This window comes from Schistocerca cancellata, chromosome 4 (genome assembly GCF_023864275.1).
Source record: "Schistocerca cancellata isolate TAMUIC-IGC-003103 chromosome 4, iqSchCanc2.1, whole genome shotgun sequence".
Classification (NCBI taxonomy): domain Eukaryota; kingdom Metazoa; phylum Arthropoda; class Insecta; order Orthoptera; family Acrididae; genus Schistocerca; species Schistocerca cancellata.
In genome coordinates this window covers 320,283,807-320,310,992 of record NC_064629.1, presented here as the reverse complement: position 1 = coordinate 320,310,992, position 27,186 = coordinate 320,283,807, and the positions used below count along the sequence as shown (strand labels likewise).

At 39.2% G+C, this 27,186-nt stretch overlaps 1 protein-coding gene across 2 annotated transcripts in view; it reads left to right on the top strand.

Moving 5' to 3' along the window:
• Positions 1–27,186, top strand: part of LOC126183551 (myotubularin-related protein 2) — a 204,586-nt gene that overhangs the window by 25,873 nt on the left and 151,527 nt on the right. For both annotated transcript variants that reach the window (XM_049925629.1, XM_049925628.1), the window contains 2 exons: positions 14,696–14,905; positions 24,426–24,533. In XM_049925629.1, the coding sequence (XP_049781586.1) occupies positions 14,696–14,905; positions 24,426–24,533 (318 nt within the window). The remainder of the gene's footprint in view (positions 1–14,695; positions 14,906–24,425; positions 24,534–27,186) is intronic.

Genomic DNA, 27,186 nt, shown 5'->3' with positions numbered 1-27,186 from the left:
ATCAGCAATGAACAAAATAAAACTAAGTATGTTCAATTGTAAAAATCATTCCTCAGTAACAAGACTGGATTAGAGATTTGGATGTATGTGGAAGAAGCTTAACCTTTGTCATTTTTTATAAATACTGAAAGTTTGCATGGTGATTTGGAGCACCATCCATGAAAAGAAGAGGTTTTATTGTGCAGTTCATGGATTTCAGACACTGCACTGCTGGATAAAATCAGTTTTTTAACCAGGCTCTCAGAAGTGTGGCTGGCTTTCAATGAGGTAGGCAGAACTAAGCAGATGATTGTATTCAGGCTTCCCACAAAAAAATGTCAGCCCTGATTACATACCGTGACATCACTGGGAAGAAACACCGGCAGACAGTCACTAGCCACAGTTCCCAAGTAGTATTGCACTCATGTGGGAACTGATGTTTGTACTGAATTGTGAATTGCCTTTGAAATGGATATGAGCTGTATTAGGTCTGCCTCTGCGGCACACAAACTTAACACTGTGCATAGAAAATATGCAAGATAAAACTTGGAATCCTGTAACATATTCTAGCAGTGCAAGAAATAAAAGAGCACATTAATTTTTTAATTGTGTTAAAGATGTAATAAACACTTTCCTAAGTGCCATTCTGACATTTTCGTGTGTGTGGTAACATTAACAGTGCTGCCAAGAGCTCACTTGTCACCTGTAGTCACATTTTTAGTCACTTTTCTGCATTCTAAGTTGATCTGGCTAGCTTACTAGCAAAGTGAGAAAGGAGGAAAAGTGATTTGCAGGAAAAGTGTTAGTGCAAATTTGGTTTTGGTAATCTTTCCAAATTAAAATATTCGCACATTCCAACGTCTTGTAAGAGTGACACAAGGCTTTCCAGTTTCATATTTTCTTCTGCAACAACCTATTGCATTGGTGCATTATGCCAAATGAATGGGAGTTATACTCTAGATGTTAATAAGAAGGTAATGAGCCTGCTTAATTAAAAAGTTTGTCTTGTAATAAAAAAAGAAACTTATTGATGCAGGCTTCTGTAATATCCACCTCCTACCTAATGCTGTCTTCAAAAGAGTCACCAGCTAGGAGAGGATTCTTCTGATCTGATTGTATTTATACATATAGTTTTTTTTTCAGTGGATGGCCATCAAGAATGGAAGACTTCTCAGACATACGGTATTCATTGGAATTTCGTAGGCTTCATTTCATAAAGCACAGCCTGTCCCAATGAGTATCCCTGGAAACAACTGCAAAGAGAATGCTTCAGCAGTGGGATGATGTCAAGAAATATTTCTTAAATTTTATTACTGCAAATGAGTGTGTTCTAACTTCCAACAGTGGATACACACACATTGTTCAGCATCTGGAAAAATCCATAATAAAAACTGAACTGATATTTTGTTTTTTCCACTGCACACATTTTTATCCAGTTCACTGGAACAGACCAGAAAAAGCAGCCATTGATAAATTTGCTTCGCAGTGAAATAGACTTTTTCAAATGTTGCTAGGGAGAATTTGAACCATTAGTATTGAAGACTTGTGAACTATCAGAAGATATTTCACAGGAATCCAATTTACTACCTGTACATGACATGTTTTGTGGTGGTGATGTTATAGCAGCTCTCCAGCAGATACCTAAAGCATCTTCAGCTCTGGATTCATGTTAAGAAGCATTTGACTGAGGCCTATAAGTACATTCTTCTTAAATCCAACATGGCAGAGTCAAGGAATCTGCAGCATTTCTGGTGCCTTCATCCATGTAACAGAACATCAGCAGAAAGTGTCAGTGATATTATAAGCATCACAAAAGCCTTATCACTGGATACTGATAATGACCAGGTAGTGGTTGAGTGCAGGCTTCTCCAGTCAGAAACTGGCATAAGCTCAAGTACAACACAAACTGCAGTTGGTAGTTACTGGAACCAGTTCATCAGTGTGAAATGTATGACAGGAGACCCAAAATTATCCCAAGGCAAGTGAAGAAAATATCTTACAGAGGACTGGGCATCACACAGAAAAAAGTGTTTGTGGAGTTAGGACAGTAAAAGATACCATGAAATTGTATGGCAGTAAACCAGAAAAAGTACCAAATACAAAAGAACTGTTTTCTTTGGTGCAGTGTGCATACAAGAAATACTGCTTAGAAGAAGAAGAAGAAAGAAGGACCAAAAAGAAAAACAAAAATATCAAGATGAAAAAAGCAGCTCAGGAAGAAGAAAGTCAACAAAAACGTGCACCAGAGAAAAATGAGATTTCATTTGAAGAAATACTTAAACAAAACAGACAGTAGGAACAGAAAAAACTTGTCGCAACTTATAAGTGACAACTGAAAGTAATGACTTGCCAGAAACAACACTTGTCGGGCCATGTTGATAGGTTGTCTCGAGGTCCAGAAAGAAGTTCAGATATGGAAACATGTTGCAAATTATCTCTGGTGTGAAGCTGATAAAAGAAAAAGGTGCTGTAACGACGTCATTTTTAACAAAAAAATCAAACAAGTAAAAGTGTTAATGACTGCAGTGTAATTTTCTATGCTACTCGTGCTTATTATTTTAGCTTCCTACTTTCGAAACATGGCTTGTGTTGTGATATAAAATGTGTATTAATAATGGCAGAAGGTTTGTAAACTGTACACACCTTACGTAATTACAAATAAGTAGTGGTCAAACCACATCCAAAGTTATGCATTTATCATCAATATCTGTGCAGTGCATTGAAATGTGATATTCCCCATATGCAGTGAGAAAAGGTAAAATAAGTATGAAGCATGTTACTTTTGATAGTTATTATAATAAAGGTTAAAGAAATGATTTCTTTTTGTTTTTAAACAGTTAATTATCATCTTATTTGGCATTTTAGGTAAGCAATATTATTCTGTTTAAATCAAAAACGTTATTTTTGAAATACGTGTTATTACATCCTAAATAAAGTTAGCCACTTTTTTGCTAAGTTTTGTCCCATGTATCACCTTTCCAACGTCTAAAAACTGTTGACAGCCCTGCATTAACGTGCGACTTTGAAATATGAAATAGAATTGAAAGATCACTCTTCTGATGATGATCCAGTGAATATTGTATTAACTTCTTGGGTAATGGCATTTTGTAAAATAAATTCTTTGTTTAATAGGTGATGTTTCAGCAATTTCAGCAATGTGTACGCAGGGTTTGAGAAATAAATTTTGTTTGTGGATAGCCCAAGCACTTACAGGTTCACATTTTGGCTCTCGTGTCACAAGCAACAGCTACCATGCATATTAAAGTTCTTTCCAATTCTTTTATTATTCTTTCTAAGTGCCCATTAGTCACTGTGACTTCAAAGTTGTAGTATAGTGTCTACTGCAATGTAACAAATAAGCTGCAGGTCATCATCATCTGCAGTTTCACATCACTGGATTAACTTATTTGATTATCAGTGTTCATTTTATCAAAGGTAAGGACTTAGCTCTCTTCAAAGGTTTGAAGCAGCTCTGCTCCAGCTGTGACTAATTTGCTACTTCTTATAAACTATTTTCATGTTACTTCATCTGTGTTCAAAATGTTGAACAGCACAGCAAAGGATACTTTTGTCTCCTCAAATAATTGTATGGTTTGAGAAAAAGTGCCCATAATGGATCTTTGCAGGGGGAAGAGGAGATTAGTGTTTAACATCCCGTCGACGACGACATCATTAGGGACGGAGCACAAGTTCGGATTAGGGATGGATTGGAAAGGAAATTGTCTGTGCCCTTTCAAAGAAACCATCCCGGCATTTGACTGAAACAATTTAGGCAAATCATAGAAAACCTAAATCAGGATGCAAAGAGAACATGCTTCTGCTTCAGCAATTCATGTGTTACTGAAGATATGGCACCCAGTGCATTGAAGTACCCAATAGGTTACATTGCCTTCAAATGCATGAAGGTCAAAGAGGAAATTGTGGGCCTGCCACAAAAGATATAGAGGATAATTATGGGATTAGGCCTACTGTGGTTCAAATGCAGGTCTCTCATCTTCAACTCCTGAATAGCTGACTCCATTAGTAGCCTCTAAGCTTATTTTCACAACTTTGCATGGAGAAACTGTTGTGGGTTGGCAGGAGAGCCAACACCGGTATGAGAGGAAGCCGAAAGGCACGCGTTTTAGCTCACGCAGGCTGGCGTGAGATCTGGAACAGTACAAGGAAATTGGACTTTAGCAAAAAACCTACGTAGCTGCTGGAATACTTAACTTTAATCCATAAATGGTGAACATCGCTCTTGACGGTACATTATTCATAATCTCAATAGTAACTGGTAATGGCGCCTTGCTAGGTCGTAGCAAATGACGTAGCTGAAGGCTATGCTAACTATCGTCTCGGCAAATGAGAGCGTATTTTGTCAGTGAACCATCGCTAGCAAAGTCGGTTGTACCACTGGGGCGAGTGCTAGGAAGTCTCTCTAGACCTGCCGTGTGGCGGCACTCGGTCTGTAATCACTGATAGTGGCGACACGCGGGTCCGACGTATACTAACGGACCGTGGCCTATTTAAAGGCTACCACCTGGCAAGTGTGGTGTCTGGCGGTGACACCACAGAAACAATGTTGATGTTCAAAAAAGGTGATAGAAATACTGACTCCATTCTCAGTTTGACAAAAATAACAACTGTCATTTTCCAAAATGGAGGGTTAGATATCTAAATGGAAAGGCTAAATAGGAGGTTATTAACCCTAGATCACTTAAAGGTGCGATTTTACATTGTCACTAAAACATCACAAATTTTACTACTCCATATTTTATTCGTAGGAAGTCATAATTTATAGTTTATGCACTAGTTAATTGTAATTATAATCTCTCAAATGGTATGTCACGTACAAAATAAGTGCAAAATGCCCTGTTTGACATGCTATATTGACAATACCAGATTGATGGGTCATACATTTTATGAGGGTTTCGTAATATAGGGTTAAGAAGAATTAATCAGAAGTAAACAGCACTGGATTGTATCTCTTTTTAGCATCCATGGATTAAAAATCCTGCTGTACTATCATTTAATGTAATATTAACATTAATTTATGAAACTTGTGATGCAGAAGATTGCCATCGTGAAAATAGTATTTCTGGAGATTTGACAATGATTTTAAATGGCAAACGCACACGACAGCAAAGGATCATAAAGCTGACTGTGTATCTTTCTCTTGCTTTGATCAGTGTTGTTCTATTTTTAACTCTGTGACTATATAGCACTGTCGACTTGTCTAACTGTAAGTTTAAAATGGTATTGGTTTTAAAAAGTTCCAGAGCAAAAATGTATAATGTTTATGATTGGTATAGAAATATTCACAGAAACATTGTGGTCACCCTGTAGCGCAATGAAGAAACGAAGTCTGAGCCACTACTGTCTCCCCAGGGATGTCGGGGGGGGTGCTGACCACGGGTGTGGATTTCGTAAAGTGACACTCACAGTGTGCTGTTGGAACCATCTTCACCTAAATCTGGATTGACTTAGGAAAATCATGGAAGACTCATATCAGGATAGCTGGACCAAATAATAATAATAATAATAATAATAATAATAATAATCTTGAGTTCTCATTATGAAGGTGACATACCTTAAAGTGCAACTATTTTTGTAACACCCACAATCAAGTAAATCTTGGTAATTCCCTCAAAGGATATGAGGAGTTCTTAAACAGAAAAATCTTGATTGGGAGTTTGAAAATATGTGGTTTGTCACAACATAGATCACTGGTTTGTCAAACACATTGTAAGTGTTTTATGCATTGCCATGCATTTGTTTCTGTTCAATAATAGATGAACTTCCAACAGACAGATAATTTATGTTTCGTGTTTAGTAAATCTGTTCATTTCAACCAGGTGCATTTCATCATCAACTACACTGCAACGACAGTGTAAGAATCACTAGGTAATTAAACAATGGTGTATATGAGTTTCATGAATTTATGCAATAACTGGCTTGAATTGCACTCTTCTGAATAATTTATTTTTGAGCGGAATAACTTCAAAATATTTTTTGCGATATATGACATCAACGAGGAATGAAAGTATGCAAAGTAAACCAAATTAAGATTACCACAAGTGCTATTAGTGGTCTCTTATTTTGATTGTAAAGATAGGTGCATTCAGATTCTACAGTTCATGAGTATTTGTCTCCCATGAGAGCTTTTCCTCTACTTTTATATGACAAATTCTGAAGTTTTCCACTTCATTTCTCATACCAACTTTGTAAGGAAATAAGTCATACCCAACAAAGCTATGCATGTAGAAAGTGAATGTATAGTCGTTAGTCTTTAGCTGTGTGCCAGAAAAAGACTCCCTTGAGTGCACACTTTGCTTTCTTACTCAGGTCCAGATTGTAATCCATTACCACAAGAAAACTAGCGATATGGAGAGATTGATAAAATCTCAGGAAAAAGGATGATGATGATGATGATGATGAGACAAGGCCAATGTGCCCTACCTCACAGAGACTAGAAGAAGTCAATTTCACAGGTGAAACTTAAAATCAGATTAGCAGTAAAATGGCATTGGCAAAAACCACTCTATGACAGTCAAAATACCCTGAGACTCACAGTACAAACACAGCCACTGGCTCGCCATACGTTAGAGCAACTTGTAGAGAACATTAATGTGACTAACTGGGCAAAACTGTCCATCTCAAGGGTTTGTGTAATATGTTTCACTACCGGGATTATCACGCTTTCTCACCAGAGAGACGGAAACTCATCCTCGCTACAGATACGGTTGAAAATGGCAAGGAAGTGATGTTGGCAATCCGTCAATAGGAAACATCCACTAGGCTGTGGCTATGCCATGTCTCCGCAATATCCTTTCTTCCAAGGAGTGCTAGTTCTGCAAGGTTTGCAGGAGAGCTTCTGTGAAGTTTGAAAGATAGGAGACGAGTTATGGGCAGAATTGAAGTTGTGAGGATGAGGATGGGTTGTGACTCATGCTAGGGTAGTTCAGATGGTAGAGCACTTATCCGTGAAAGGCAAAGGTTCCAAATTCAAGTCTTGGTCCAGCACACAGTTTTAATCTTCCAGGAAGGTCCATCAATAGCTGTATGTTTGGTTGTGGATCCAGTCAGGCCCCGGAGTTTTAGGCCAAAGGGCAAGGGCACGGGAATTCCCACTCACTGAATGGTTTATTCTATGGCTCCAGGTGACATGTAGTGAAGGGTAAGTGAATTTGCTCCACTCGCAGTTAAATGACATGAGATAAAGACTGGTGATTCTCAAAGAGGCTCAAGCCTAATGCAGAGCACAATGTTCAGTGACAGCATCTGGGTCAGTGTAGACAACACCATTCAGGATGATATAAGGTTACACAGTCCAATGGTAGTAACATACTGTTCTCAGCATTCTTGTTTCTGTCTTTCACTAGGTGGTGGACCTGGGCACAGAGCTGCTCAAAGACAATGATGTCCTCCATCAGTGGATGTCACTTGTGGCACTGGAGATCCCATCTTTGATCTCTTAATTACCACAGTGATTTCAAAGTCCGCCAAGATAGTGTCTTCTGATGGAGGGAGTTGGGTGGGGGGGGGGGGGGGGCGGTGAGGAGTAGGGGATCCCCAAGACTGCTGCCAACAAAATGGCTGCAGATGTGTTGTGGACAGCTGCATTGATACCTCCATGAGAAAGGGCTGCTAAAGGTGACAGCAGGGGCAAAGGCATCCCAGTCAGGAGTTTTGAGAGCCCATGGTGGGTGGATGCACAGGTGAGTGATGCCAAGGGAGGGACAGGGCAATCAGAAAATGATTACTGTCACACAGGTCCTCAGGGACTCTCCATTATATGGTGGCGAGAAGACCAAGACAACAGATGGCCAGATCAATGGCCAAATAAGATCCATACACCACAGTGAGGTGTGTGGGGGCACCAATATTCAAGTGACAGAGATTGAGTAGTGCAAGCAAAGTTTCGATAATTTTACTGCAGCCAGTGGTCATAGTTTCACCCCACAAGGGATTATAGGCATTGAAGTCACCTGAAATGAGAAATGGTGGGAGGAGCTGAGAAATCAGTGCAGACAACATGGTCAGAGGCACTTAATCATTGGGAGGGAGATAAACATTACAGGTGGTAAAATCTAGGTACGTCCTCACACATGCAGCCACAGCCTCCAAAGTCATATCAAGTTGGCATTTGTTTGTTGTAGTCAGTCCAGAACACACATGCAAACTCCGCCTTACGCTCATTCACAATCGGTTCATTCTTAAAAGATCCAGATCAGCAGACTCCTGGGAGGGTACCGTCCCGAGGGATTGTTTTCTGCTGAGAGACACAGGAGGAGGGTGTTGCTTCTCTGATTAGGGATGGTTATCTATATCCATGGTGGGAGGGAAGTCAGTCTTCTCAAAGTGGGTGTGGGGAACCGAGGAGTAGGAGGAGGAGTGCCCCCAACCACCAGAGAAGCATGTGTAGTTGAGCGGTCCAAAGGACCCAACGTGGAAGGCATGAAGGGCGAGGGCACTGTTGCTAGAAACAATGATGTCACTATAACCATAGCAAACGTAGTCATCATACATACAGGATTTGGACTGTCATATTTGTTCTTGGCCTTCTGATACCCGAGTTGGTTAAACATCTTGTATTTTTGGATGTTCTTTTCCCTTTCGAAGATTGTGCAGGTCAGTGAACACAAGATGGTGGTGCTCCCCACAGTTGACACAGACGGGTGGGGGTACAAGGAGCTGTTGTGTCCAACTGACATCCACAATCCTTGCAGATGGGGCTGGCGATACAATGTGAAGGTGTGTGCCCAAATCTTGTGCATCTGAATCATCACATGGGAGGGAGAAAACGCCATTTCAAATTGCATTGATACATCGCCACCTTGCCATTTTCAGGCAAAGACGAGGGCCAAGTGTCAACCCTTTTGTCCTTTGGTCCCCACAGAACACAGCAGACAACATGCACATCCCATCACTACAAATTGGCATGTAACTTGTGACCAATCTGTAAAAGGAAGTCATGGTAGATGATGATACCCTGTGCCATACTGAGACTGTTATGGGAATGTCACCCAGCTTTCCACAGGGTATGCCCTTTTAATTGGAACTGAACCCCTACCCAGGGGCTGCCTCTACCTGAATTTGCCTAAATCCTGGGGATCAATGCAAAAACTGGTATATAGTGCTGAATGTGATTTGATACAGTTTCTCGTGAAGATACTGTTCCAGTTCCTTGACAGAAGCCAGTAGAGACTAGTACATCCTTCATATTACTTACAGGCTGCCATGGATCAGTGATGATTAAATTCAATTCCTGAAGTCCCCTTTATACTTCCGAAACCAAGCTTTGAAGTTTCCAACTTTTGATTCGAGACATCATCATGGAAGGCAGAATTTCCTGTAAGCCATTGAATGAAAATAGTCACCTAAATTGGTTCATAGATCTTATCAGTTACTTGTTGTTTCAGTGTAGCCGTAGAACAGATTGGAAACCACAATATGAATCCCCAAGCTATTAACAGAATGTCCACTGTGGTTTTCAGCTGAAAGAACACAGTCTGGGTTGTACACTTTCATTGGATTTCTTGATATGCAGGCACAATGTACAAGAGGGAAATATATAAAAGTAGGCTCTTGGGTCACATAACATGTTTCAGTTGCTCAGTAGTCCAGAAAAAGTACATGTGCCTCTAGTCTTTTATTTGATTTATTTGTGCTTACAAGAGCTTTGTCAATAGAATCGTTATTGTGGATGTTTTGTTTGCTTAGTTCCCATTGCACAATTGTTATTGACACTGTGTTCTTTATGTGAGTGTTAACCCTGTGTGATCCTGTTGTTTTACTCCCAGCAGTATCCATTAGCAGCTCCCTGGCACAACAGCAGTTTTTTGTGATAGAAACTAGCAGGTTATCTAAAGGTACTTTATTATTTATACTTTCAAAAATAATGATACATTTTGAAACTGCAGGATCAAGTCCTCATTTCCCTGTGGCTATCTGGTACTAAAATATAACTTAAAACTTTTTTTCCATCTGATATTCCTTCTTTGAGTGTTACTTCAACCTTTAGGGATGAACTCCTGCATAAGTTTGTAAATGTACAGGATGTGTGAACTTTTTGTTTTTTTTTTAAGCTACCGTGTTTCCGCAGAACTGCTAGCATAATATAAAACTGATTACTACAAATGCTTTGAGCAACTGTAAGATTGTTTTTCTCCATGACTTCCCGATTTTCTGATAAAATCATGTGCGGGTGTTTATGTAATATCTCTCTCTCTCTCTCTCTCTCTCTCCTCCCCCCCCCCCCCCCCCCGTGTGTGTGTGTGTGTGTGTGTGTGTGTGTGTGTGTGTGTGTGTGTGTGTGTGTCGTTTGGTGTTACTAATATCACTAATGTGTCATCATTTGGAGATATGCATAATCATTATTATGAAGTTTTTGTGTCCTTTGAAAATTAGTGTGCTGCCTTTGTTGATAACAAAGTTACCTCTGGGTGAAAATTTTCCAAGAATTTTCACTTCTGATAAAATCCACTACAGTGGAACCTCACATAGTAAACATAATTCGTTCCAGAATCTTACTCATAATACGAAACATTCATTAACACTTACCTTTCGTCTTTCCACTCCCGGGATTGGAATGACTCCTTACCCTCTCCCTTAAAACCCACATCCTTTCGTCTTTCCCTCTCCTTCCCTCTTTCCTGATGAAGCAACTGTTGGTTGCGAAAGCTTGAATTTTGTGTGTGTGTTTGTGTGTCTATCAACATGCCAACGCTTTCGTTTGGTAAGTTACATCATCTTTGTTTTTAGATATATTTTTCCCACGTGGAATGTTTCCCTATATATACACTAGGAAGCTATCTATAGTCGCCTGTTTCACAGACGATTCAACACCTGGCTAAAATATGACTGAGGATTAGCGTCGTATAAATTTGTAGCGCCCATAGCCACTGCTTTATTGGGGTGGTAATTTTCAATATATGATGAAACTGATTTCATGCTTTCAGCATTTCCCTTATTGTGTGAGAAGATGGTTGTTTTGCTGTTTCGTCCTCCTCCTCCTCCTCCTCCTCCTCCTCCGAAGAACTCCTTCCCATAATTTCCTGCTGTGAAACACACTGCAATTCCATAAGATCTTTGGTGGTCATTTCGTGGCTGTGCTCTTCCAAAAGCTCATCAATATCGTTGTTATTCAGTTCTAGTTCCATGCTCTTGAGCCAAGACACAATCTCGTCAACTATAGGTTCCACAGGTACTGAGTCAAATGCCTCAGAATCACATTCAGTAATGCACTCCGGCCAAAGCTGCTTCCAAGCAGAAGTGAAAGTTCTCTTGGTAACCCCCCTTCCGACACCTTTTTGATCATCTTGATGCAGGCAATGATGTTGAAGCAACGCTCTGGGAGTGAGATTGGTAGCTTCGGTCAACTTGGAGCAATGCTCGAAGAATGCTTTAGTGTAGAGCTTCTTAGTCAGAAATAATGTGCTGGTCAATAGACTTCAGTAACGGAGTGGTGTTGGGAGGCAGAAATTGGATCTTGACGAATTGAAATACTTCAAGGAGGTGGTCTTGTAGGCCTGGGGAATGGGCAGGAGAGTTGTCGATAAGACATTTAGTGGCAGATTCATCTCGAGCAAATATTTTTTCGTCAAAGTAAACATTTCATTAATCCAATCACAATAAAGATCGCACATTACCCAAGCCTTGTTGTTGGATCTCAACATCACATTTATCTGCTATCTGAACTTTACACTCCTTGAAGGCTCGTGGAGATTCTGAATGGTAAACAAGCAGCAGTTAAGTTTTCAAATCGCCGCTTGCATTTGCACAGAATAGCAGTGTCAGATGATCTTTCATTGGCTTGTGGCCGGCAATGCATTCTCCTCTGCTGTTTTAAAAGTACGCATCAGCATTAGATAGAAGAGGATTATGCCCAGCAGCAGTCACATTTTGAACAATAGGCCTCAAGTTAGAGAGAGAAATCTTGTTTAACAACCTCCTGGCTTTATCAGTAAGGTCATTTTTGTTTAACTTTTATATCTAGAAAAAAATAGTTTACCATGCCATTTACACAGTGTAAGATCAACAAAACACCACAATCAAGCCAGAAAAGTTATTTGCTGCTCAGAACACTTCCAGGCATGTTAAGTACTACAGAAAGCAAAAAACTTCAGTTCTTTACAGACCAATCAAACATATCGTGGCAGAATGTCGACGGGATCCGGCTGCATACCCGGAAATTATTAGAAGAACAATCAAACATATCAAAAAAGTTATATTTATGTAATATCATTTTGTCAAGTACCTGATAAGATCTTAGAAATGGCATCTAATCCAATTACAAAAGTACACTGAAAATGCAGATAGATGAAGGAAAATTACCTTTCAAATCATTCTCTAGATATGAAACACATTTTCCTCGATGGCAGCTGTTCCTTTTTGTCTGGAGCAACTTTCATCCTCAAGAGAATTTATTTTTGGCTAAATTCAGTAAATCAGTGGTATGCGTGGAACTGAAGGAGAAGTAACGTAAAAAAATTGTCAAGACACTTTAAGTTACACCTAAACTCCCACTGAATTCATAAACTCACTGAGCTCCTTCTCACTTCCATGGCTTTTAGGATGTGGATACTGTACAGGCTCTGTAACACCCTGTACACGTTGTAGGTGGTTTGTGACCACTCAGCAGCTGTTGGCAGTTGATGGCTGTTCCCAGAGTGAAATTTCCACTCTGTAGCAGTGTGTGCACTGATATGCAACTTCCTGGCAGATTAAAACCATGGGCTTCTCAGGAGAGCTACTGTGAAGTTTGGAAGGTAGGAAACGAGGTACTGCTGGAATTAAAGCTCCGTGGCCGGGTAGTGAGCCGTGCTTGGGTGGAGCACTTGCCTGCGAAAGGCAGTGGTCTCGAGTTCGAGTCTTAGTCGTACACACAGTATTAATCTGGCAGGAAGTTTTATGGATGTTGCTAATATCGGTAGTTGAGGTATATATATCCTCCCTGACAGCATCTCTGATAGTTCAGTATATAATGTGTGGGGTGAGGTGAGTACCCTCACCTCTGTGCAATGTGTACAGGGTGTTTCAAAAAGATTCATCAAATATCACAAAACTGTCTTCAACATGAGTGACAATACAAACTTAGGATGAATTTAACTTCTTCATATGACTACAAAGTTTTCATTTTCACAAGAACTATTTGATTCCATGGTGGTGAACTGGTACAACGAAGTTATTATTGGCTGATTATAAAACCAGTCATACAGTGAAGATTTGTAATTGATTTATAAATGAGGTAGCTGCAGCAGGGAGACTCCCACTGGGAACCACATGAACCAACAACTCACAACTGATGCCAACATGAAATTTTAATTTTAGTGCATAAGTTAAAATCCACACCAAATTTTTGTCTTCACTCATGTAGAACATATAGTGTTGTGAAACTGGATGAATCATTTTGAAATACCGTGTGTATAAAATCCTTAGACCACAATTCAGGACCAGTAGGCTGGCTCATTTTCTTGCCTGATTTACATATCACTGTACCCCTTGTCCATGAAGCATGCAGCCAGATATTAGAAGTGTCTTACTCTATAATTTGTGAACATTCACTAAGAGAGAGTAACTCACTGGCTTAAAATAAACACTAACTACAAGGTGCAATCCATTTATCATTTATTACAGTTAGAGCTAGTTGATGGTATCTACACATTGTTGAGCACACTATTTGACTATGAAAACTGTGATTTTTAACTGAATTAATGTACTTACGGTAGTCACATGGAGTGCGTGATGCCCGTCGCCTTCACTGCCGCAGAGAATAATATTCCATTACAGCCATCCTGGGGGTTGTGCTTCTTGGACACACTGATAGCATATTTCTTATATGCTAAAATGCTGTTGACACGCAGCCAAGTCCGCAGCTCGTGGTCGTGCGGTAGCGTTCTCACTTCCCGCACCCGGGTTCCCGTGTTCGATTCCCGGCGGGGTCAGGGATTTTCTCTGCCTCGTGATGACTGGGTGTTGTGTGATGTCCTTAGGTTAGTTAGGTTTAAGTAGTTCTAAGTTCTAGGGGACTGATGACCATAGCTGTTAAGTCCCATAGTGCTCAGAGCCATTTGAACACGCAGCCAAAATGGAAAAATATGATTCTATGTTTTATTCCATCCTCTAAGCACTTTGACTTAAACCATGAGCATAGTCATTAGTAGATACAAGGAATCACTTACATGACTGTTTTAGTGATAAGCATTAGTGATATCTTGCAACAGTGTCTGAGGTGACTGTGAGGTTATATTGAGTCTTATAAGTGCAGTAAGAACACTCTCTCTCTCTATCTCTATCTCTATTTGTGGTTGGACAGAGAGAAAACATGATTTTTTTTTCACATGCTCACTGCTAAAATGTCATGTAAAAAATGCCTTCGTGGTGGTGATGGTGATGGTGATAGTGGTGGCAGCGGCGGCGGCAGCAGTGGTTTAACAGTTGAAACATATAGTGGATAAAATAAATTCCTTGTGGTGACTGGAATGATACAAATACTCCATGGTTATACCTTTCACACAATGTTCGGGTACTTTGTGCAGACCCTTGACTCTAATATTTTACTGGTCCACAGTCTCAAAACCACAATATTTCAGCTTCACTTCTTGCCAGATTGAAGCTGTTTGGAACATTTAAAGAAAGTAGTAATGGTCTGTGGCCAGTTGTGGACACACAGTGTAATATATGATGTTGTTATGTATGTTAAAGATGGAGTAATTGTTACTTTTTATTGTAGGTGAATGTAGCTGAAACAGGACCACCTTCTCGTCCTGATGATCCTCCACTGTTGCCTGGAGAGAAAGTCCAGGGTGTGGCAAGGGAAGTGACATATTTATGTCCATACAGTGGACCTGCGAGAGGGGTTCTTTCTGTAACAAATTACAAGCTGTATTTCCGCAGCATGGACCGAGAGACACCATACGTGGTTGATGTGCCACTGGGAGTGGTTAGTAAAGATACAGTAACTATTGGGTTTCTTATTAACATTTCGTGATTGGGATTTATCATCATGTAAAATTTTGTAAATGACCTAGTTTTCTTTGACTTTAAGAGTTATTTATTTGTAGTATTGCAGTTTTGGCCATGTGACCATTATCAAACGGTATACTGCAAAAACATAAAAAATTAAATAAAAACATGGAGTGTATGTATATGTAGAAAGGCATTAACATTGTGCCATAGATGTGGCTGTTATATTATGAAAAATGTCTAAAATAACATATTACTCACTCTGTGCTTAAGCACATATCAAAATCTAAAAGTTTTCTGATACTGTAAACGGTGTATGAGAGTAGTGATTTGATGCAGTTTATGTTGAAAATGTTACCAACAGTAACAGTATATGTAATTTATGCCCTTTTCATGGTGTACATAGCCTTGCTCTCACTTAATGTATACACGTTCTTCAGCTAAAAAAACCAACGTACAGGTACGATGACTACGTATATGTGTCAGAAGATTTTTAGATTTTTGATGTTGGCTAAAGTCCAGTGTAAGTAATACGTCATTTTTGACATTTTTTCCTAATTTAGCTGCCATATGTACAGCATGATGTTAAGGCTGTTCTGTATGTACACCCTATGGTTTATTTATTTATTATTATTGTTTTGCAATATGCCAATTGATAATGGCCATGTGGTCAAAACTTCTATGGTGAAAATAAATAACTGTTATAGTCATGTTACAAAACTTGTTTCTTGTCACCAGAATTAGTTTGTAAAGATTTATTTGTGCTTGAAATGTGATGCAAAGGAGAAGTATTATTCACTGCTCAATTTTATTTTATGTGCTGCATATGAGGAAAATGTGTATGCTTCTGTTTTCTACCACAGCTATCGTGGATGCATAATTAAATCTGAAATGTTCAGGGAAAAATTGAATTCTGACATGTTTATCCTATTAACTAATAAAGCAGCATTATTCTGTATGAGAAATAAACAGAGATTATGAGGAAAAGGCAAAGTGTTGAGTTGTGGAAAAGAAAGAAGAATTTGTAAACAGTCATCACTGCTACTTAGATTGCTGTCCCTCTCTCAGCACATCAGCTAAAGATTGTGGGGAATAGTTGTCCTTGTAATCATTGTGTTTTTCGTGGAGCGATATGACAGTTGGCATTGAGTGGTTCATTAGAAACAGCATTGCATTCTTTATTTTATCAGTGCAGAAGTGATTGTAAATTAAAACTTTTGTGGTATGTACAGTTTCCAGATCATTTATAACATTGGATGGGTACATTCATAGCATAGCTATTTAAAGTGAATATTGTCTGAAATGCTTCAGTCAGTAAGGGCATCCTTTTCTTTCTTTTAAGTGAGGTGAGATTAGAAATGATTGAAATTAAGAGTTTATACTCTGTGAGGCCTAGACTGTGTTGTTGGGAGTATTGCCCAAAACTTCTTATGGCATTTTAGTCCATGTTTTTTGATATTTGTTGTTGTTGGATATAAAATGTTTCTTTAGTGTTGTGACTGGAGATTAAAGGTATTCTATGGAAATGCTTTTGCAAGAAGGAAAATGTAACTTCTCTTGATAATGTGTGTTCTTGCCATAAATTTGTTCTGTTTTGTGTAAGATATTATTGAATGTAATAGAGATGAATTGAACATCACCATACCTATTTGGTAGTACTATGGCGCCAGGATGATCCGCGATACTCATTGACATCGTAAAGTGCTCAGTGGCAGGTGTGAAGAACCAGTATCTCTGTGGTCGTGAAATAAGAAATGCAGTGGTATCAGCATCATATTTTATTTACCGGGGACTCATAACGGCTGTCAAAATCAGTGTCTCAGTGGGCCCATGTTGACCTGGGGCGGTTGAGCTCATCTCATTGAAATGGGGAGCAGTGCATGGTGGCAACCAGCTTGAAGGCGGCAGGCTTGATGGTGGCTGCAGTAGAGGTTTAGCAGAATCCACCTGGTGAGTGCATGGCTACGTCAGGTATCTCACCCACAGCAGAGACTTGTGTGTAACGGTCAGCCCACAGTTCTCAATAGGTCAGGTGTGAGGTGTACCCAGGCACCAACTGCAAATCTCAGACCCCTTGGAGACACCCAGGAATCAGTTGATGGCAACATGGAGGCCCAAGCTGGAAGGCACCAGTTGAAGCCCTAGCAATACAAGGTCTAAGTGCAGACCATAGACCAGTGGCTAGTTATAGATGAGGCTGGATGATCCATATTGGGTCAGCAGCTGATGTGAAGCAGTTCTATTTTAGTCTAGAGCAGGCAGTGTTTGTACATGCTCATCCAGGTTTTATTATGACTAGGACGCACTTCTAGCAATTATAGGTACCAAAACAATTGCAGCATGAGGTGAACCGATGCTCCACTACACCAGACTGGTGGCTTAATCGTGTCACTTCAGCTCATTTCTGGCCCGTGCATCAGAACTACACAGGCAGCTGGCTAGCTGTAGTGCCCACGGGTTGTGAAATCCACTCGGAAGATGTTGGTGCAACAGTAGCTCCTGAATGGAAAATGCCACATTTTCTGAAACATGATACCATCTGAAACATGACACAAATATTTTATGATGTGAGTGCTGTAAAAGGGATGAAAAAATGTCTTAGAGTTTCACATTTCCTTCTTGTGATGTTGTCCTGGGTTGCAGCATCTTACTCCTTCTTTCTTTTAAAGGTGGAAATGAATTGCAATCGGGTCGTTGCTGTACATGAGAAGAGTGGGAAAAACCAACACACCCTATATATTTGTTTTTATGCTTTCAGAATTTTTGTGTGCATTCAGACAGTAGTCACTTCCAGAAGTAGAACTTACATGGAAATAATTTTGCAGATGGTTCAGCATGTTAAAAAGAAATTGTAGGCTTTCTGTCCATTCTCAGACCATGTTTTGCCTAGTAGACAGTATATGTATAGAATCATAATTTGCTCATCAGCATTTTGATGCAGCATCAATGATATTAAAAAATGTATATGATTCATGATATGCTCAGCATATTTTCTGTCTAGCCTAGTGTTTACTGACTTTGCTAAAGTTTTTTGTATAAATCTGAGTGCAGTATATTTATGTGAACTGACTGTTTAATGTAGCATAGACTAGAGGTAGCATATCAGCAAAACTTAAGATTTCACACAGCCGCTTCTTGGATTAGTGTTACATTACTTGAGATATAGACAAAGACTGATGAAATGTGGATAGGGACTGCACCTGTTGTACACTGATACAAGAGTGTATTGGCCACTGTTTGTTAGACAGTTGGAAATTGTGTTGGACATGGTCAACAGGCTTCAGGCTGCAGTGGTGTTGGGGCATCCGAAATGATGCTTCAGCTTATTTGGAATGCTTAGTGTCGCATGGGATCCCCAATGCCACTGCACAGTCAGATATGCACATCCTAACCAGTTGACACATGGTGATTGGGGAAGAGAGGTGGTGTTGTGAATCTCTGGGCAGAATGCAAAAGTGCGTATCAGTCTTATGGCTGTCCCCTGTGGCATGACTGTCACCTGCTGCTGGGTTCAGAGGCCATTCTCGGTTCCTAAGTGTGGCTGGCTGATTTGGTGAAGATGGCTAACCTTGTTTGTGAGGTGGAAGCTGAGCTATTGCTTTGTACCATTGTTCCCAGCACTGAGCGCAGTCCTCTGGTTTTAAGCCAATTGGAAGGCTTAAACCATCAACTTAGACAATTCTGTGACTGTCTTGGATGTCGATTACTCAACCTCCATTATCAGATAGAATAATATAGGACACCCCCTCCCTCCAATGGGTCAGGCACGCACTATATGCTACTAAGGTAGCAGAGTATATGTGGAAAGCACAAGTGGATTTTGTAGGGTAGAGAAATTCCTCCACAGGCCCGATAAGGTGCATTCTTTGTCCAACAAGGTAGTACTTGTTATGGCAGATCAGAGAAACAGAATGTTAATGTAGTATTAGTTAACAACAGAAGTGTGTATGAAAATGTCCCAGAATTAGTCTCACTTATAAATGATAATAGTGGCCTCGTAATACTAGGGTCAGATTTCTGGCTGAAACGAAATTCTAAATTCCAGTTGCAATGTATTTTGTAAAGATAGGCTAAACATTGATTATTTAGGCATGTTTATAGGAATAAAAAAATGATAAAATCTAGTGAGATTAATGAAGATTTAGAATGTGAAATAACTTGGGTGAAGATAAGAGGGGATCAGATATGGGCATCGGATGCTTCTATAGAACCCCTGCCTCTGCAGCAGTAGTGGCGGAACATCTGAGGGGAAACTTGGAGAATATTTCACTTAAATTTCCTGGTCATGTTATAGTTTTAGACAGAGATTTCAACTTACCAGCTGTAGACTGGCAGACTTGGGTGATTAGGGCAGTTGTAAGGACAAGACAATCTTTTACCTTATCTGAAAAGTATCTTGAGAAGTTTACCAGAGAAGAACTCATTAAGATAACATCTTACACCTGCTGATGACAAACAGATCTGTACTTTTCGACAGAGCATACAACAAGGAATCTGTGATCTCAAGGCCATAATAGTATCACTGAATGCAGCTCTAAAACTTTCCTTTTCATAATATCGTTACATTCCACCCTGGATTTTCCATTGTTTGATATACATGGAAAGGTAAAAGATCCTTCTGTGTAGCAAGAATGACAAGAGACAGATTTCAGATTACCTGGCAGGTCAGTGTGAGAATTTCATCTCCGGCACTGACAGTGTTGAATAACAGTGGACAATGTTTAAGAGCATTATACAATACACTTCAGACAGGTATGTGCTGAGCAAAAGTGTGAGGGATGGAAAGACCATCATGGTTTGATAACCATGTTAGAAAGCTGCTAAAAAAGCAAAGAGAGCTTCACTTCAGATTTAAATGCAGCCAAAGCCTCACAGACAAACAAACAAAAAATGAAGTCAATAACATAATGAAAGCCACACATGAAGCTTCCACTGAATTTGAAATTAAAATCCTATCTACCAAATTTACAGGAAATTGCAAGAAGTTTTAGTCTAATGTTGAATCAGTAAATAAATCAACACCATCTGTCCAGACACTCTGTGACCACAATGGCATTTAAACAGAGGATGACTCGGGAAAGACCAATATACTGAAAGTCATTTTCCATTAGTGTTTCACAGGAAGATTTCACTGTAATTCCTCCTTTAAACAGTCACACGCATGACAAAATAACAAGTATCTATCAATGGATAGAAAAGCAACTGAAATTGCTCAACAGAGGAATGGTAGAAAATTGTAGTGAACTGCAGGAATGCAGAGGATTGACACTTGGTGCAGGGAGTGGCAGTTGACTCTCAACATAAACAAATGTAATGTATTGCAAATACATAGACATAGAAAGATCCTTTGTTGTGTGATTACATGATTGGAGAACAATCACTTGAAGTAGTTACTTCCGTAAAATGTCTAACAGTATGTGTACAGGCGATTTGAACAGGAACGACCACATAAAATTAGTCACAAGTAAGATGGATGCCATAATTGAGATTCATTGGAAAAATCCTCTTGAAATGCATTCCCCCACCAGAGGAAGTGGCTTACAAAACACTCGTTTGACTGATACTGAATATTACTCATCAGTCTGGGATATGTACCAAACAGGATTGATAGAGAAAATAGAGGAGATATAAAGAAGAGCAGCCCATTTTGCTACAGGACCTTTGCTGTGTCTGACAGGCTTATCACCCCAACCCCAATAGGAGGATGCTGGTTCTTACCCCCACAGTATGTCTTTCCAAATAGTAAGTAATAAGTGTACCAAATTTGGTTGACATCGATCGAGGGGTTTAGGAAGAGCTCTCTACCCCCGGCTTTGCCGACATATGCATGTCACATATATTCAACATATTTCACACAAATTTGCCCATGTAGTTCACTTGTATCTCTAGCAAATTCCTCCCTGCAATTTTTTTTCCCCCCATGGAGCTTAGTGTTTGACATCATATCTGCAGAACTATGTGTTGCACAGCGATATATTTTTGCAGATACATTCAATGGTATATGTGAATACTGTCTGCAAAATGCATTGTGAACAGAATTATTAATAAAGAAGTAATAAATTATAAAGTAATTCCTGTTGTGACAGTTTGCTGTATGAACAGGGGAAAATGTCGTAAGCGATAAACTTTTTTCATAACATCATTTTGTGTTGGGTGTCAGAGAGAAAGTGTCTCATAAAGGTTTGAAAATATGTATAAATTTGTTTGCAATTCACTATCCTCAAATACTGGATGAATTTTCATGTCATGAGCTACGCTGCTTTTTCACATGTATCCTTGCCCCTTTGAGAGGTAGGTTGTTCCCTCCCTCCCCCCACTCCCCACTCACAGTGGCTGTTCCCAGACAGTAAGTGATCTGTGATGTGTGTACTAAATGTGATTTAAATCACTAAAGTTGTTTTGTAAGATATGTGGAACATAAATACGTGCACTTTTATAATATGAGGTAGGTTCCATAAGTTTCCAGCCTGACCTTAAATATCAGTGAGAATGTTAAAACACCTTGGAGGGGAGCTGGCAACATCTGTCAGTAGATGGACACATGAATTGCAGCCAGCTACTAGTTTCCATCGAATGGTGACACTCATTCAAGTAAGACGTGTGCTTCAATGGATCAAATCGAATAATGTGCAGTGATAAAAGTTCCTGACAAAAGAATTGCTTGCACCAGCCGAAATAAAAGTCCATTTGGATGGTGTTTATGGTGATGTTTTCCCTTCATTTTTCACAGTAAAGGAATTGTCTAAACAGTTTAGTCTAGGCGGAGAGAGCATTGATGATGATCTACATGTTGCTTGACCTGTTGAATTGGTGACTGAGGAAACCATCGCTATTGTTGAAAGTGAAGTTGTGAGTGACAGGCGGTTGAAATTCAAGGAAATTGTAGCAAGGTTAGGGTTATCTAAAACCACCTTTCCCAGATCATGGGTGATCATTTGCACATGAAAAAGGTCAGTGCACAGTGGGTGCCCAGACTTCTCTCTGCAGTGCAGAAGGAGCAGTGCGTCACTTGTTAAACCAAGTTTTTGGAGCTTTGAAGTGGCAACCAGAAAGAAGACTGGAAGCCATTGTTACAGGGGATGAAACTATATTTCTTTATTATGATCCTATGTCGATAAAAGACACTATCGAATGACGTAAGCCAAGTGAAGCTCCACCAAGAAAGGCAAAGGTCACTCAGTCCACAAAGGAGTTCATGGCAACAATCTTCTGGGATTCCAGAGGAATTCTCGTAGTTGATTTCAAAGAAAGGAATGCCACTGTGAATGCATAAAACTAAGCTTCACCTCTGCACAAATTACCTGACTCCATCATACTAAAAAGGCAAGGAAGGTTGTGTCACATGATGTTCATCCTCTCCATGACAATGTGCTGGTGCACGTGGTGGAAATTGCTAAGGCTGCAGTAAAGGAATGTGGCTTCCAGGAGATTGACCACACACCCTGTAGTCCAGATCAAGCCTCAAGTGACTAATATCTCTCCTCCAAAAAGAAGAAAGCTCTTAGAAGAAAGAAATAAGATGAAGTAGTGAAAGCTGCTGTAATGGGACAGTTTGCCAATAAAGAATCCGATTACATTTTTAAAAGTCATAGAGTTGTTAATTCCATTAATTCACGGGTGTGAAAAGTGTATTGAAGTAAAGTGTGATTAAATTGAAAAATATCATCATTATTTTATTTTTACAACTTTAGAAATGTGGTCAGGCCATAAACTCTTGGAACCTACCTCGTGTGTGGATGTTGTAGGCTCAGAACGAAGTTGCACATATGTGGCACCATCTATAGATCGTTCGTGAAGTCACACAAGTGGTCGTCTTGATTGTTAATAAGAAATACAAGTTATTTGTGTATCAGTGAAAGCAAACACCAATGGAAATTTAAAAGTTATTGGTTCTGCCAGTTGTTAAGTATGTACTGTAATTTGATTATGTTTTTAAAACGTTTTTTGTATAGGGATTCACCAGAAGTTATGCTGAGTTTATGAACCTACAGCAGTGAGTGATGGAAAGGTTAGACAATGATGTTGATTTTAAAAGTGTTGGAAAGCCGAGCGGCAGGTCCATTATTCAGACCAATGAAATTTTTCAACAAGTGGACCAACAACCATGATATGATCAGTGATTGACGGAGGTGCTCAGGCTGATGACTTTCCTCATGTTATATGTACCAAAAGTAATACAGTTGTCATGAAAAACTCGGGTACCGCACATTATGTGTAAGGTAGATACTAGAAGTACTATAGATTGTATGCACAAAAAAAAGAGGAAATTTGTGGTAAGGTCTTATGGGACCAAACTGCTGAGGTCATCAGTCCCTAAGCTTACACACTACTTAGTCTAACTTACACGAAGGACAAAACACACACACACACTTATGCCCGAGGGAGTACTCGGACCTCTGATGGAGGGAAGCGGTGTGGACCGTGACAAGGCATGTAGAGCAAAGAATGTCTAATAGAGGAGTGGATCTTGACTGTTGTTGGCAAAATGCAAAAGATTTTCTTTACTGCATTGTTATGGGTGAAAAGACGTGGATGTCCTACACCAAAGCAGAATCAAAACAGCCAATGTAGCAATGCATCTCAGTTCAACTTCGCCAAAGTGGTTAAATTCCCAAGCAGAGACTCTCATGCAGTGGGGTTGAAGAAGGTAGTGCATTATTATGAAAAGTGCTTAGAAGTGAACAGCAATCATGTGGAACACTGAAGTAGGTTTTTAGGAAACTAAAACCACCAATAAAAGACTTTCAATAACAAGTATATATTTTGTATTACTCTCACTTTTTGAAAATACCTCATAGGATTTCAGATATTAACTGCGTGGCGAAAACTTCTGCATTATATAACACAGGTTTGCATTCTGTTGGTTGAAGTTGGATTAATTTGTGTAATCATATCCCTGAGGCTGCCACTATCCATCACAAAGGACAGAAACTTCTTAAAATTTATGAAACGTGAAGGACAAATTTGTAAGAATTGCGTACACTAAAGAATAGTGAGCTGAAATTGTGCGGGTGCACTTAAACTACTTACAAAAACTGTTTCTCTAATGAAAAAAAAATTGATAAGAGTGTCTAAATACTAATTGAACTTTGTGCATACGTTTATTCTCAAGGTTCTTATCTACACAAGGACTAATGAATCTTAATCTCCCGCCCATTTCCTCCCCTCACCTCATTTGGAGAAACTTTTATCATTGGAGCTAGTGGTACTCCAGGTGACAGAAGTGATTTATTGATCTTATCAGTCCAAAAAAAAGTTATGTACAAGAAAGTGTAAGACAGTGTTAAAGGTTGATGGGATGATGTGTTAATGGTAAATCAGTTTGACCCTTGTCTGGCCAGGCATACAGAGAACATTCATAAATAACTGTGTACTTCCTGGATATAATTTTCTTGATAGCATACATGGTCAGAGATTACTATGTACAGTACCACAGTTGTGATCTACTTAAATGTCATTGGTACAATTCTGTTCAATCTGTGTATGTAAAATTACAGGTCAGCCGCATTGAAAAGGTTGGAGGAGCTTCCAGTAGGGGTGAAAATTCCTATGGAATAGAAGTTTTCTGCAAAGATATGAGGAATTTGAGGTTTGCCCACAAACAGGTAAGTTCCAAGCAATATTGCACTGGATGACTAAATCATTAATTTTAATGTCTTTTACTTGCCATGATGCTGTTTTCCTCACAATGCTGCTTGTAATAATTTTTGCTTAAACAAAATGTATGCACATAAATTCATAACAAAACTCACCCATGTTGTGCCTGGTAGATGGCAAATGTGCATGATGCCTCAGAGGATTTAGTGGAAGCTTAAGTCCCTCTTTGGCCCACTAAATGTAGGTTTTCCATTGTTTTCCTGAATCAGCTGTGGAAAATGCTAGGATAATCCTTTGTAAAGGACATGACCCAATTCCTCGCCATGTTTGATATATTTGGGCTCGTGTGCACAGTCTCAATAACTTAATCACTGACTTATACAGTAATGTTGCTTCCTTCCTTTCTGCCAAAGGATTTAAATTGCTATATTAAATATATTATTTTCAAATATGAGAACATCCAATTTTGAATCCTTTATGTAATCACATTATCATTGGTTTCTGTTGACAGGTCATTTACATTCAATACATTTGATTTTTTTCCATTTTTGTAACCCTATAGAAGATAGATTGTTATGTGGAATAAAGATAGGGACAGTAGCTTGAGTATGCCATTTAATTAATATAAAGATTGTTTACTTATTGAGAAAATTTTCTGTTTCTCAGTTGGTATTGGGAGTTCTTCCCTCTTTCATTCATTTATGGAGGTTACAATGTATTAATAACATTTATTAGCATCTGGTTAGTTAATCACTTCTCATGTAAAAATAATGTTGACTGACAGTGTTCATAAATAGAAAATGAAGTAACATCTTTATTTAATGAAATAATTTTTATACATATGTTCCAGCAGAGCTGCAATTTATTTTTTATCATGTTATTTTTCCCCTTCTAGAAATGTGCATAGCTCATTTTCAAGCAGTACCTGCATGAAATATAAAATCTAACAATTATAAATATACCTTTGTTTATTATGTGGGCACCATTCATTTAGGTTTACATGCTCTTTTTAACATTATATTGCTTTATATAATTTATGCAGTAACTGTCCAATGTAATATTGTTAATCTAGTTTTATGTCAAAGATATAGTTAGGTATTACATTTTATCATCGGTTATGAACAGGCTATTTTTACTGAATGTAAATGGTAGGGCTGTCTTTAAATCTGAATTGTCTAAACACTGAAAAGAATTTTGTCATAGGTTAAGCCTGGGTTTAAGTAGCATTAGTAAAGATACAGGCAGTACCTTGCCATTGAACAGTGACAAGTACGTCACCATCTGGTGTGAAACCAAAACTTTATAATGCTCTTCCAGATCAAGACAGGTTTTTAGTGATGCATGTTAGTGGAAACACAGAGACACTGGATATATGTCCTTCTCAGTGAACACACATCATCTGTCATTGTTTACGCCATTTTTGTGTTCTACCAAACCTGGAACTGTAAACAGAAACTACATTAATGCACTCTGGTGGCTGTTGTGCATGTTATCATTTACATACCCACCGAAAATGTGTACATATACGAAGTTACAAGGAAATTTGACCATATCTTCTCAGTACCTCACTATTTTGGTCAGGCAGTGTCTTTACCATTATAAAGTGTCACATACTCAACTTTAGTCTTCTTTGTGTACAAGTCCCTTTTTCTATTAATAAAAAAAATTGTCACTCCAGAACACAATTCACACTTGAAAGGTGGGATGGCATTATTATTATTTTTGGCGCACGATATGAATGTGAAAGGAGTTCATCTCTAATTATTTTAATCTTCACACAAATGCTGAGTCATTTATATTGGTATCTGACATTTAATGTCAACCATGAAGAACACATTGTTACCATATTTTCTACAGCCAGTCATAAAAATTCCCATTCCTAAGTCTAGGAAAATGATAATCACCTCTTCTTGGCCAGTAGGTTACTTTAGAATTGTACAAGCCTTTAAATATTACATTTATGTTGAACCTGCCCGTAAAGCTGGCCGGTATTGTCGAGCAGTTCTAGGCGCTTCAGTCTGGAACCGTGCGACCGCTACGGTCGCAGGTTCGAGTCCTGCCTCGGGCGTGGATGTGTGTGATGTCCTTAGGTTCTACATCTACATCTACATACATACTCCGCAATCCACCATACGGTGTGTGGCGGAGGGTACCTTGTACCACAACTAGCATCTTCTCTCCCTGTTCCACTCCCAAACAGAACGAGGGAAAAATGACTGCCTATATGCCTCTGTGCGAGCCCTAATCTCTCTTATCTTATCTTTGTGGTCTTTCCACGAAACATAAGTTGGCGGCAGTAAAATTGTACTGCAGCCAGCCTCAAATGCTGGTTCTCTAAATTTCCTCAGTAGCGATTCACGAAAAGAATGCCTCCTTTCCTCTAGAGACTCCCACCCGAGTTACTGAAGCATTTCTGTAACACTCGTGTGATGATCAAACCTACCAGTAACAAATCTAACAGCCCGCCTCTTGAATTCCTTCTATGTCCTCCCTCAATGTGACCTCATAGGGATCCCAAACGCTCGAGCAGTACTCAAGAATAGTTCGCATTAGTGTTTTATAAGTGGTCTCCTTTACAGATGAACCACATCTTTCCAGAATTCTACCAATGAACCGAAGACGACTATCTGCCTTCCCCACAACTGCCATTACATGCTTGTC